Below are 13897 nucleotides of genomic sequence, written 5' to 3'. Positions count from 1 at the left end.
ACAAACATAACCCATTTAGCATGAACTACAGGGTCGTGGAAATCTGTGCATGGTGACACCATCACCTGACCCCTGGGAGCAATAGACCGATCCAGTCTGTCAATCAAAACTGGCGCATGCGTCAATTTTGGCCAATCAGCAGGCCGGGTGCGTTTTGTGGATTTGTCAAACTTATTTCCGGGGTCAAACGATGCCTCGGAAGCGGTGTGCTTCGTATTATGCCATTCACACTCCCTATATATATTACATATTGCTGCGATTTGATGTGTACCTTTAATACGACCATTACGGTCAATACAAATGTTTTGAGGCGGATCAAGGAGTGCGATAGACCTCACAATCAGTGAAATGTCTGCACCATCGCTCATAAAACCTACGTCTGCTCGAGGGTGAGAATTTGCATGAATTTACACACTTTCGCACATGTGCCAAATCATTACAAATAGATGACAACAAATAGCAGTTTAAGACTTTGCACATGTTATAAACACGGGCAATTCTTGTAACTACAAAATTGGTTTTGCTTAACGTTTTTTGTCAATACTGGGCATTGAGTTGGTACACCATAAACCTGAAATGAGACAGGCGAGAAAGCCGTGACACAATGTAAACAAATCTGACAGCGATCTGTTTCGGTGTAAGGTCGATCGAAATAGCAGAACTTGTTACATTAAAGAACAATGTGGTGGATATTGTTACCATCGCCCTTGGATATTCTTAAATTTGTTTTAAAGTTTCAAAAACACAATCTGAAAGCCTGTTATTAGTGAAAAATATTCGAGGAAAAATTTTTTTTTTATTCAAACGGAAACATAGTCAGTGTCAGTAGTTGCCTATCACGCAACATCCAAATATAAAAATTAGTTCAAATGAGTGTCTATAAAACCATGCCATAAATATTTCAGAATTTCTATAAAGAGATGGGACCTTGAATTGAATTACCTTACTCCATGTGGATCGGAGACGAAAATTATGTGAGAAGAATGGTGACTTTCTGGAATATTGGACGGAATGAAATAAATATAAAAAGTTTATTTCTTTACTATGAGAACATTATTTCTTTTGAATTTTTGTTACAACATATCTTTTTTTACATGTAGGGGAGGTGCACTGGTACATTTTAGGAGTAATAACATAACTGTCATTTTAATTATAATTCACGGGAAATGATAGCAAGGTATGTTTTTAGAATCTTGCGTTCTTAAGTAAACGTGGAAAGGTATTAAGATAAATAATAACAAAATCAATTATAAATTATTACTTAATTGACTGACATATCAGTTTCATGTGATTTTAAGGCAGAGCTAGGCAAACAAACACTAAATACGTACCCTGGCAGAACAAACACTTGCTACTAACTTAGTTTGTTGGCTCCTGCTTTAAGATATCTTTGTTTTTATTAATAATGTATTTACTAAAAGGATTATTCTGAAAATGATTGCTAGTAGCTAACTCATGATAATAAATTTCAACATCCAGAGAATTTGAAAAAACATAAAGGCTACGTTTTGGTCACACTCTTGTCAGGCATTATTCAGTCTTGGAACAGAATAACTTGACTATTCATGTAACTGGAATGAATATTGAAACATATATTTATCCCAGATTTGATGTAATACTTCTTAGAAATCATCAGCTTTTGAGGAGGTTACCATTATTTGAAGACTGAGCCAAAGTAGTGTTTATTAAGATGTTGGTTTTGGACAAATTGTTCAAGGTTTGTTGATGGTTATTTGGAAAATGAGCTTCATATTAAATTGCACACTGGTTTGAAGGAGGTGAAAGCTTCAGGACATTTTCATGTGTGTTTTCCTAAACTTATATTTTGTTACCAATTTAGAAACAACTTAAATATATTTTTGATGACACTAGTAAGTATCTCAGAAAAGGAAATAGATCAAAATTAGTGTTATGTCCCCTAGGGATATGGTCTCAGATCTAATAAAACAAAGATTATCATTGTTTAAGAAGCAATAATGACTATATATATTTTTATTGACAAAAAGCTTTGAACTTAGGATATATTTTTTGCACCTTATTTACATTAGTAATTAGCAGTTAAATATCTGTGAAGGAAAAGCAGTATATTTGTATTTTGTGTAACAATCAATTTCAATGCTAGTTAATTGTTTGGATAACTGTGGATCCTCTGTTCCAAGACTTTGCATAACAGGTTTCCTATTTCTGGAAGATGGGTCAGTGTACAGGTGCAGACTGTATCTTGGATCTTCTTTGTGTTATTGTGGTGTGACATACCTGTACATAAATGCTGGCAGTTGATGAAGTCCAGTATTGTGGAAGTTTGTAAAGTATGATTCCACAACAAAGTACACATAGAAAAATATATTGGAAAGGATGATTTAAAAATGGATTTCCTTATGTTCAGTGTCATTTTAGGATGGTGTACAGATTTTGAAGCGAGAAATTATACTGAGAATTGCTGCAGATTAGCTGCTGAATATTTGCTTCTGGGTATGTCCAGATACCTCGATGTAAACATACTGTTTACAAGCCCAATAACCTTTTCCATATTCCCAAATAAGATCAAATAGGATATGCTGTGATTATTTGTTTACAAATATAGACAAATAAGGTGGACAAAGTCGTAGACGGGAAACATTTTTTCTGCTTTGTTCATTAAAAGGTAGAAACCCATGTTTTCCCATTATTGATTTAACTAAATTTGAACAACAAATAAATAAATAAAAGCGGCCACGCGCAATGTTGACAATCTATTTATAGATACAGAAACGATCTCCAACTTGAACATGTGGCTGTGTTCACGTTTTTTTGTAATATTACGATGGGAATTTTTAAATAAAAAACAAACAACATAATTCAGTTACCCTTTCCCTGCTAACATCTTAGACGGACGTGAATTGCCAGATATGTTATTTGGTTCCAAAGGAAATACGCTTCTTACTCTCACTCAGCAGCTGGCCGAGATGATTTTTCATCGAGCATGCAACTCATTTTCACTCGCCAATTACAATCTGTCAACTAAAATATATTAAAAATAAAGTACGTATAACTTTCCTCTTTAAATATTATTCACAGACGACGGATACCAACGTACTACAAGCAGAATACATCAACAAAAACGTTCACAATCACGTACATTTCGCCGGCGGTGACGCCATTGTGATTAGTCCGTGGTTGTTCCCCCTAACGTCAAAAAAACGAAGTGGGCAGGGCTTATCGACCGGGACTGGATCGGTCTATTGATGGCAACGCAATGATTCAGCATGTCTTCGTTCACGTCGAGAAATCAGCAAACTGACGAGCTTGTCACACATTTTATATATGCAACTAAGTGAAAATCCTTCCTCACATAACGTCACTTCCCGTTTTATCGCTGCAGTGCTCTGGTGACAGAGTTATGTAACCTCTCTGTGGTTTCGATGGCGTGCGAGAGACAAGCAGGCGACTTTCTGGCAACTTTTAATTACTAAGTATTAATTAACCACAAGTTTTTTAAGAATGAATTTGGTGTTCCACTTAAGACTAACCACATGTCTTTCATATATAATGGTTAAAAAAGTACAAAAATCAAAAGTTTATTTGTTCTTTAACAGAGCTACAGATAACTATTTGGGTCATTGAGTTATGTACTCGCTTGTGGTCATCTCAAATGGGTATCCTAATTTTCCTTTGAGTAACCAAATATATTGTACTCACCTCACTTAAACTCATTTCGGTACTTTGGTATTTTCCATTAATTGTAAAAATGTAATCAAGCTTAAATGTTGGTTTATGTGTTTGTTATATATATTTGATCTGTAATATGAAAAACGACAAGAAAGACTGCAAGTTACCAAGTTCATGTGCTGAATAGAACCTCTCAATATATCTCAGTTATTTTATCTATTTTATGTAAGATCAAATTTATTGAGTATAAAGCGTATTTGTACGCAATAGACTTGTAGGAATTGTGTTTTCACATAAATATTTGCGTAATTCACACAGATACACGGCTTATCTGTACCTCATAATTAAAATGTATTTTCCGGAAGAAAAAACGATGCATTATTGTTAATTAACACTGACTGTAACAGGGTGGAAAATATTGTACAGTGGAAACAGCCTGAGTAAAGACCGCTTAACTAAACAGACCGAATAAGTAAACACTATTCTTTGGTCCCAGCAAATTTCTTCATTAATTATCACTATTACAGTTGGGTTAACTAAACTCGGATAAGTAAACAATACCGTTTAACTAAACGTCTTCTCGCTGTCCCTGGAAGTAAATTACTTAGCAAAAGAGACTGGATAACTAAATTAGTGATTACCACATAATCCGACATGAGGGTCACCTGTTAGTCTCCAGCTAAACAAACATCCTACTTACAGCTCGCTGGCGTCATGCAGTTGACAATACACTGACAACTACAAACATCCTACTTACAGCTCGCTGGCCTCATGCAGTTGACAATACACTGACAACTACAAACATCCTACTTACAGCTCGCTGGCGTCATGCAGTTGACAATACACTGACAACTACAAACATCCTACTTACAGCTCGCTGGCGTCATGCAGTTGACAATACACTGACAACTACAAACATCCTACTTACAGCTCGCTGGCATCATGCAGTTGACAATACACTGACAACTACAAACATCCTACTTACAGCTCGCCTGCATCATGCAGTTGACAATACACTGACAACTACAAACATCCTACTTACAGCTCGCCTGCGTCATGCAGTTGACAATACACTGACAACTACAAACATCCTACTTACAGTTCGCTGGCGTCATGCAGTTGACAATACACTGACAACTACAAACATCCTACTGACAGCTCGCTGGCGTCATGCAGTTGACAATACACTGACAACTACAAACATCCTACTTACAGCTCGCTGCGTCATGCAGTTGACAATACACTGACAACTACAAACATCCTACTTACAGCTCGCTGGCGTCATGCAGTTGACAATACACTGACAACTACAAACATCCTACTACTTACAGCTCATGCAGCTACACTGGCGTCATGCAGTTGACAATACACTGACAACTACAAACATCCTACTTACAGCTCGCTGGCGTCATGCAGTTGACAATACACTGACAACTACAAACATCCTACTTACAGCTCGCTGGCGTCATGCAGTTGACAATACACTGACAACTACAAACATCCTACTTACAGCTCGCTGGCGTCATGCAGTTGACAATACACTGACAACTACAAACATCCTACTGACAGCTCAAACATGGCGTCATGCAGTTGACAATACACTGACAACTACAAACATCCTACTGACAGCTCAAACTCCTACGTCATGCAGTTGACAATACACTGACAACTACAAACATCCTACTTACAGCTCACTGGCGTCATGCAGTTGACAATACACTGACAACTACAAACATCCTACTTACAGCTACAAACATCCTACTGGTGTCATGCAGTTGACAATACACTGACAACTACAAACATCCTACTTACAGCTCGCTGGCGTCATGCAGTTGACAATACACTGACAACTACAAACATCCTACTTACAGCTCGCTGGCGTCATGCAGTTGACAATACACTGACAACTACAAACATCCTACTTACAGCTCGGCTGGCGGCCATGCATCCTGACACTTACAGCCCGCTGGTGTCATGCAGTTGACAATACACTGACAACTACAAACATCCTACTTACAGCTCGCTGGCGTCATGCAGTTGACAATACACTGACAACTGCAGGCCAGCCCGGATAACTTGTTCACTGTTACATGTGCACACATATACATGCATATGGTTGTCATGTGCAGGTTTTTATACGTTTGGATAAGTAATATACCTGACAAGTAAACAATTTCGGCGAGTGCCTTGAAATTTACTTATCAGGTTTCCCCTGTATTTATTTTGGTATTGTTTGGTTTTAAAAATAAGCTTTGAAATATTGTTAATTTCATAATGAGGTAGGGCCCCTCAGTACCACTCATTTTGAGCCTCGCCACCTATGTAAGGATAGCTCACAGTTCATATTTTATACTAACTGTGCTGATTGGGTTAAAGTTTATAAAGAAGCCTTACAACTTTGCATTGGCTGGAAGGAGCAGCTCATTGCTTCAATGCAAGGCAGGGTGCTCAGTAATTTTCATTCAGGCTGGCAACTTCACCAGGGACACACTAGTTTGGTCTTGAAGAAACAGAAGGTTAGTTTTATGTATTATAATGTATTTTATTAAGGATAAACAGTACAGAAATATTTCAATTGGTTTATGGTATTTTAAAGTATTATTGTTGGAAGTATATGGAATGTTGACATAAAATATTTTTCAATATCTTGGTGATGTATTTGTGCAAAACCATTGCTTAAAAAGTAATTTGTATTGCACTTGTAATGTATTTTATACTAGTGTTTTGCATAGCATTCATAATTTTGATATTGTGTTTAGATACTCACTATTGAAGGCGTTCTGATGAAGCACCAGCCATTTGATTCAGCCCATAGCTGGTAATTATGTGTAATTCAATAGTCCTTCATCCATAATGCTATTTTCCATAATTGTAATAGCCATCATTTGCCTATTTATTTAATGTCTATGTAATGTTCCTTAAAGATTTAGTTGTATTTAAATGTTATGTTTTGAGACACAAATACATGTATAATACGTGTTCCAGAATAGAGAATATGGCTGGACCTTGCCGTCTATGGGACTAGCCCGTCTACACATACAAATTCACATGGATAAAATGTTTCAGAAGCCTTTTGGTATATTTTGCAAAAACATTATAGAAATGTTATAACGAAATGTTCAGAGAAAACATTGCTAAAACACTTCTGGAACTATACAAATTCACATGGATAAAACATTCATTAAAACATTTGCTAACCATTCAGAAAAATATTTATAAAATGTTTCTGACAAAATTAAACATCATGTGAATAAAAAGTTTCAAAAAAGATCATTTTTCAAAATGATTTGGGGATGCTTTTATCAAATTTTTATTCTAGCTGTCTATGGGCGGTGGGGTAACCTAGTGGTTAAAGTGTTCGCTCGTCACGCCGAAGACCCGGGTTCGATTCCCCACATGGGTAAAATGTGTGAAGCCCATTTCTGGTGTCCCCCACCGTGATATTGCTGAAATATTGCTAAAAGTGGCGTAAAACCATACTCACTCACTCACTCATTCTAGCTGTCTATAAGTGTTTTTCAAACTAAACACTTACCTCCCTTAGAATACAATTTAATTGGTGCCAATTGATTAGACTAGTCTCCTGTCTGGTCCCAAAGCAAAAGATACCAATAGTGAAATTAATCGCGTGAAGAATTAACAAAATACGAACTATGCATTATACTGAAACTACAGGGGAGATGAAAAATTAAATTTGTGCTTGAGTTTGTTATGGCGTCATGCTTGATTTACCCCGATTCTCATTATTTTTCCCAGGCATATTCTATAGCTAATGAACAAGGGTACGCAACAAGTAGGCGTGCAGATCTCTCACAATATGCCAAAATGATACACAGTAGAAAATGTGAGCTTTGTTTTGTTTACATTTCATACCAGTGCTGTTTTCCATGCATGGCATTTGTTTTCACACCATAATTTATTTCACTTAGACGCCTGGGATGGATGATAAATATTGGTGTAATTTTATTGCAAATGTATGAGGAATTCATACTGGTTTGGCTATGAAATGATCGATGACAACTTGTTGTCCTGGCTTCTACAGAAAGTCCACTGTCCGTACCCAGTAGCTACAGCCATACTTCAGTGACTAGTAGGTTTTCTGGCAGATAAATGTCAATTGAGGTGATTCGCAGCGAAACCAGTCTACATTGTCCTTAATAAGTCAAACTTCACAAACCTCTTTCCGGGTGAGTTGATGATGCTTAGGCTTAGCACCAAACTTGTTTTCCGAAGGTGGTGGTTTTTCTGCCTCTTTCTCATCCTGCAAAAGAAGTGTGATGTTTTGTTAATTACATTGCAAGACTGACTGTAAAGAAGTGTGATGTTTTGTTAATTACATTGCAAGACTGACTGTAAAAGAAGTGTGATGTTTTGTTAATTACATTGCAAGACTGACTGTAAAGAAGTGTGATGTTTTGTTAATTACATTGCAAGACTGACTGTAAAAGAAGTGTGTGATGTTTTGTTAATTACATTGCAAGACTGACTGTAAAAGAAGTGTGATGTTTTGTTAATTACATTGCAAGACTGACTGTAAAGAAGTGTGATGTTTTGTTAATTACATTGCAAGACTGACTGTAAAGAAGTGTGATGTTTTGTTAATTACATTGCAAGACTGACTGTAAAAGAAGTGTGATGTTTTGTTAATTACATTGCAAGACTGACTGTAAAGAAGTGTGATGTTTTGTTAATTACAAGACTGACTGTAAAGAAGTGTGATGTTTTGTTAATTACATTGCAAGACTGACTGTAAAAGAAGTGTGATGTTTTGTTAATTACATTGCAAGACTGACTGTAAAAGAAGTGTGATGTTTTGTTAATTACATTGCAAGACTGACTGTAAAGAAGTGTGATGTTTTGTTAATTACATTGCAAGACTGACTGTAAAAGAAGTGTGATGTTATGTTAATTACATTGCAAGACCGACTGTAAAGAAGTGTGATGTTTTGTTAATTACATTGCAAGACTGACTGTAAAAGAAGTGTGATGTTATGTTAATTACATTGCAAGACTGACTGTAAAGAAGTGTGATGTTTTGTTAATTACATTGCAAGACTGACTGTAAAAGAAACAAACCACTGATGAAATCATCACAAGGGGTGGAAAGCTGTTTTAAATTCAAAATGCCATCAGTATCAGGAATCTGCTAGTAGGCATTTCAGCCACATTTCTCTAGCTACAGGGGCAGTGGTGTCACCTAGTGGTTAAAGTGTTCACTCTTCACGCCGTAGACCCAAGTTCAATTCCCCACATGGGTACAATGTGTGAAGCCCATTTCTGGTGTCCCCCGCCGTGATATTGCTGGACAGCCATTTCCATTCTCTCTAGTGACATCACTGACGATAACTCCAGTGTACAGCCATTTCCATTCTCTCTAGTGACATCACTGACTATAACTCCAGTGTACAGCCATTTCCATTCTCTCTAGTGACATCACTGACTATAACTCCAGTGTACAGCCATTTCCATTCTCTCTAGTGACATCACTGACTATAACTCCAGTGTACAGTCATTTCTCAGTGACATCACTATAACTCCAGTGTACAGTCATCACTGACACTGACTATAACTCCAGTGTACAGTCATTTCCATTCTCTCTAGTGACATCACTGACTATAACTCCAGTGTACAGCCATTTCCATTCTCTCTAGTGACATCACTGACTATAACTCCAGTGTACAGCCATTTCCATTCTCTCTAGTGACATCACTGACTATAACTCTAACAGTCCCTAATTCTCTCACTCATCACCCTTACTGCCATCACACATCACCCTAACTGCTGTCCCACATCTCCCTAACTGCTATCACACATCACCCTAACTGCTATCACACATCACCCTAACTGCCATCGCACATCACCCTAACTGCTATCACACATCACCCTTACTGCTATCACACATCACCCTAATTGCTATCACACATCACCCTAACTGCTATCACACATCACCCTAACTGCTATCACACATCACCCTAACTGTCATCACACATCACCTTAACTGCCATCACACATCACCCTAACTGCCATCACACATCACCCTAACTGCCATCACACATCACCCTAACTGCCATCACACATCACCCGATTTCAACAGGGCATATGGAGCATACTGCAGTAACTCACTGATTGCACCCTGGTCCCGACTGTATTAAACCTCAACATATGTTATAACTGGGAAGAAACTTTCTAGAATGATCTCACACATCACCCTTACTGCTATCACACATCACCTAATTGCTATCACACATCACCCTAACTGCTGTCCTACATCTCCCTAACTGCTATCACACATCACCCTAACTGCTATCACACATCACCCTAACTGCTGTCCCACATCACCTTAACTGCTATCACACATCACCCTAACTGCTATCACACATCACCCTAACTGCCATCACACATCACCCTAACTGCCATCACACATCACCCTAACTGCTATCACACATCACCCTAACTGCCATCACACATCACACTAACTGCCATCACACATCACCCTAACTGCCATCACACATCACCTTAACTGCTATCACACATCACCCTTACTGCTATCACACATCACCCTAATTGCTATCACACATCACCCTAACTGCTATCACACATCACCCTAACTGCTATCACACATCACCCTAACTGTCATCACACATCACCTTAACTGCCATCACACATCACCCTAACTGCCATCACACATCACCCTAACTGCCATCACACATCACCCTAACTGCCATCACACATCACCCTAACTGCCATCACACATCACCCTAACTGCCATCACACATCACCCGATTTCAACAGGGCATATGGAGCATACTGCAGTAACTCACTGATTGCACCCTGGTCCCGACTGTATTAAACCTCAACATATGTTATAACTGGGAAGAAACTTTCTCAGTGAATGATCTGAAGATCATAGAAATCAGGGGAGGCAATTGAACTGGGATTTGAAAAATAAATATAAAAACTGTAAGCTTGGTGATGTATTTGAAGGTTTTATTAGAAACAGAATTGTTTGCAGAAAAGTAAACAAGAATGAGGTATTGAGAGACTGTGACCTGACATTAGAGCAGGCAGTTGATACATGTAAGGGTGGAGAAGTTCTTACTGATGAACAGTCAGCTAGCAAGCAAAGAAACTGATGTCACAATGAGTACAATGCTCATAGGAAATCTAGAGAAATATTTAACACAACCAACAAATCCAAACATCAGTATGAACAATGACAATGACAGTACCCACTGTGTAGAATCTGTATGGACATATGAAAGTCAAGCGTCCCAGCTGCAGTGTGTCACAAGGGCAATGGACATATGGAAGACAAGCGTCCAAGGGCAATGGACATATGGAAGACAAGCGTCCCAGCTGCAGTGTGTCACAAGGGCAATGGTCATATGAATGCCAAGCGTCCCAGCTGCAGTGTGTCACAAGGGCAATGGACATATGGAAGACAAGCGTCCAAGGGCAATGGACATATGGAAGACAAGCGTCCCAGCTGCAGTGTGTCACAAGGGCAATGGACATATGAAAGACAAGCGTCCCAGCTGCAGTGTGTCACAAGGGCAATGGACATATGACAAGCGTCCAGACAAGCATCCCAGATGCAGTGTGTCAAAAGGCAATGGACATATGAAGACAAGCGTCCAACAATGGACATATGTAAGACAAGCGTCCCAGCTGCAGTGTGTCACAAGGGCAATGGACATATGAAAGACAAGCGTCCCAGCTGCAGTGTGTCACAAGGGCAATGGACATATGAAAGACAAGCATCCCAGATGCAGTGTGTCAAAAGGGCAATGGACATATGAAAGACAAGCGTCCCAGCTGCAGTGTGTGGACATATGGAAGACAAGGGCAATGGGGCAATGGACATATGAAAGACAAGCATCCCAGATGCAGTGTGTCAAAAGGGCAATGGACATATGAAAGACAAGCGTCCCAGCTGCAGTGTGTCACAAGGGCAATGGACATATGAAAGACAAGCGTCCCAGCTGCAGTGTGTCACAAGGGCAATGGACATATGAAAGACAAGCGTCCCAGCTGCAACAAGGGCAATGGACATATGAAAGACAAGCGTCCCAGCTGCAGTGTGTCACAAGGGCAATGGACATATGAAAGACAAGCGTCCCAGCTGCAAAGACAAGGGCAATGGACAGAAAGCAAGTGTGTCACAACAAGGGCAATGGACATATGAAAGACAAGCGTCCCAGCTGCAGTGTGTCACAAGGGCAATGGACATATGAAAGACAAGCGTCCCAGCTGCAGTGTGTCACAAGGGCAATGGACATATGAAAGACAAGCGTCCCAGCTGCAGTGTGTCACAAAGGGCAATGGACATATGAAAGACAAGCGTCCCAGCTGCAGTGTGTCACAAGGGCAATGGACATATGAAAGACAAGCGTCCCAGCTGCAGTGTGTCACAAGGGCAATGGTAAACACCCAATGAGTGTCACAAGGGCAATGGTAAACGCCCAATGGTGTCACAAGGGCAATGGACATATGAATGACAAGCGTCCCAGCTGCAGTGTGTCACAAGGGCAATGGTAAACACCCAATGGTGTCACAAGGGCAATGGTAAACTCCCAATGGTGTCACAAGGGCAATGGTAAACTCCCAATGGTGTCACAAGGGCAATGGTAAACTCCCAATGGTGTCACAAGGGCAATGGTAAACACCCAATGGTGTCACAAGGGCAATGGTAAACACCCAATGGTGTCACAAGGGCAATGGTAAACACCTAATGGTGTCACAAGGGCAATGGTAAACACCCAATGGTGTCACAAGGGCAATGGTAAACACCCAATGGTGTCACAAGGGCAATGGTAAACACCCAATGGTGTCAAGGGCAATGGTAAGCACCCAATGGTGTCACAAGGGCAATGGTAAGCACCCAATGGTGTCACAAGGGCAATGGTAAGCACCCAATGGTGTCACAAGGGCAATGGTAAGCACCCAATGGTGTCACAAGGGCAATGGTTAACACCCAATGGTGTCATAAGGGCAATGGTAAACTCCCAATGGTGTCACAAGGGCAATGGTAAACACCCAATGGTGTCACAAGGGCAATGGTTAACACCCAATGGTGTCATAAGGGCAATGGTAAACTCCCAATGGTGTCACAAGGGCAATGGTAAACACCCAATGGTGTCACAAGGGCAATGGTTAACACCCAATGGTGTCACAAGGGCAATGGTAAACTCCCAATGGTGTCACAAGGGCAATGGTAAACACCCAATGGTGTCACAAGGGCAATGGTAAGCACCCAATGGTGTCACAAGGGCAATGGTAAACACCCAATGGTGTCACAAGGGCAATGGTAAACTCCCAATGGTGTCACAAGGGCAATGGTAAACTCCCAATGGTGTCACAAGGGCAATGGTAAACACCCAATGGTGTCACAAGGGCAATGGTAAGCACCCAATGGTGTCACAAGGGCAATGGTAAACACCCAATGGTGTCACAAGGGCAATGGTAAACACCCAATGGTGTCACAAGGGCAATGGTAAGCACCCAATGGTGTCACAAGGGCAATGGTAAACTCCCAATGGTGTCACAAGGGCAATGGTAAGCACCCAATGGTGTCACAAGGGCAATGGTAAGCACCCAATGGTGTCACAAGGGCAATGGTAAGCACCCAATGGTGTCACAAGGGCAATGGTAAGCACCCAATGGTGTCACAAGGGCAATGGTAAGCACCCAATGGTGTCACAAGGGCAATGGTAAACACCCAATGGTGTCACAAGGGCAATGGTAAACTCCCAATGGTGTCACAAGGGCAATGGTAAGCACCCAATGGTGTCACAAGGGCAATGGTAAACACCCAATGGTGTCACAAGGGCAATGGTAAGCACCCAATGGTGTCACAAGGGCAATGGTAAGCACCGTATGGTGTCACAAGGGCAATGGTAAGCACCCAATGGTGTCACAAGGGCAATGGTAAGCACCCAATGGTGTCACAAGGGCAATGGTAAACACCCAATGGTGTCACAAGGGCAATGGTAAACACCCAATGGTGTCACAAGGGCAATGGTAAGCACCCAATGGTGTCACAAGGGCAATGGTAAGCACCCAATGGTGTCACAAGGGCAATGGTAAGCACCCAATGGTGTCACAAGGGCAATGGTAAGCACCCAATGGTGTCACAAGGGCAATGGTTAACACCCAATGGTGTTATCCTTGAGCAGAAATGAGATGTGACAGAGATAATTTTAAGAACTGACAATTTATTTTTCATAGAGATCCTCCTTGGGTTACACAA

At 40.3% G+C, this 13897-nt stretch overlaps 1 protein-coding gene across 1 annotated transcript in view; it reads right to left on the bottom strand.

The window, feature by feature from the left end:
• The window catches only part of LOC124266296 (BAI1-associated protein 3-like), a gene marked incomplete at its 3' end in the record, with an annotated part of 222224 nt that overhangs the window by 100862 nt on the left and 107465 nt on the right, over window positions 1-13897 (bottom strand). Inside the window, 1 exon segment of the mRNA XM_046701113.1 lies at window positions 7826-7909. Coding sequence (XP_046557069.1) covers window positions 7826-7909 — 84 coding nt within the window.

Source organism: Haliotis rubra, unplaced genomic scaffold (genome assembly GCF_003918875.1).
Source record: "Haliotis rubra isolate DU_JTF1 unplaced genomic scaffold, ASM391887v1 Scf1245, whole genome shotgun sequence".
NCBI classification, from domain to species: domain Eukaryota; kingdom Metazoa; phylum Mollusca; class Gastropoda; order Lepetellida; family Haliotidae; genus Haliotis; species Haliotis rubra.
The sequence above is the reverse complement of the archived record's forward strand: the minus strand, read 5'-3'. Positions and strand labels throughout refer to the sequence as shown.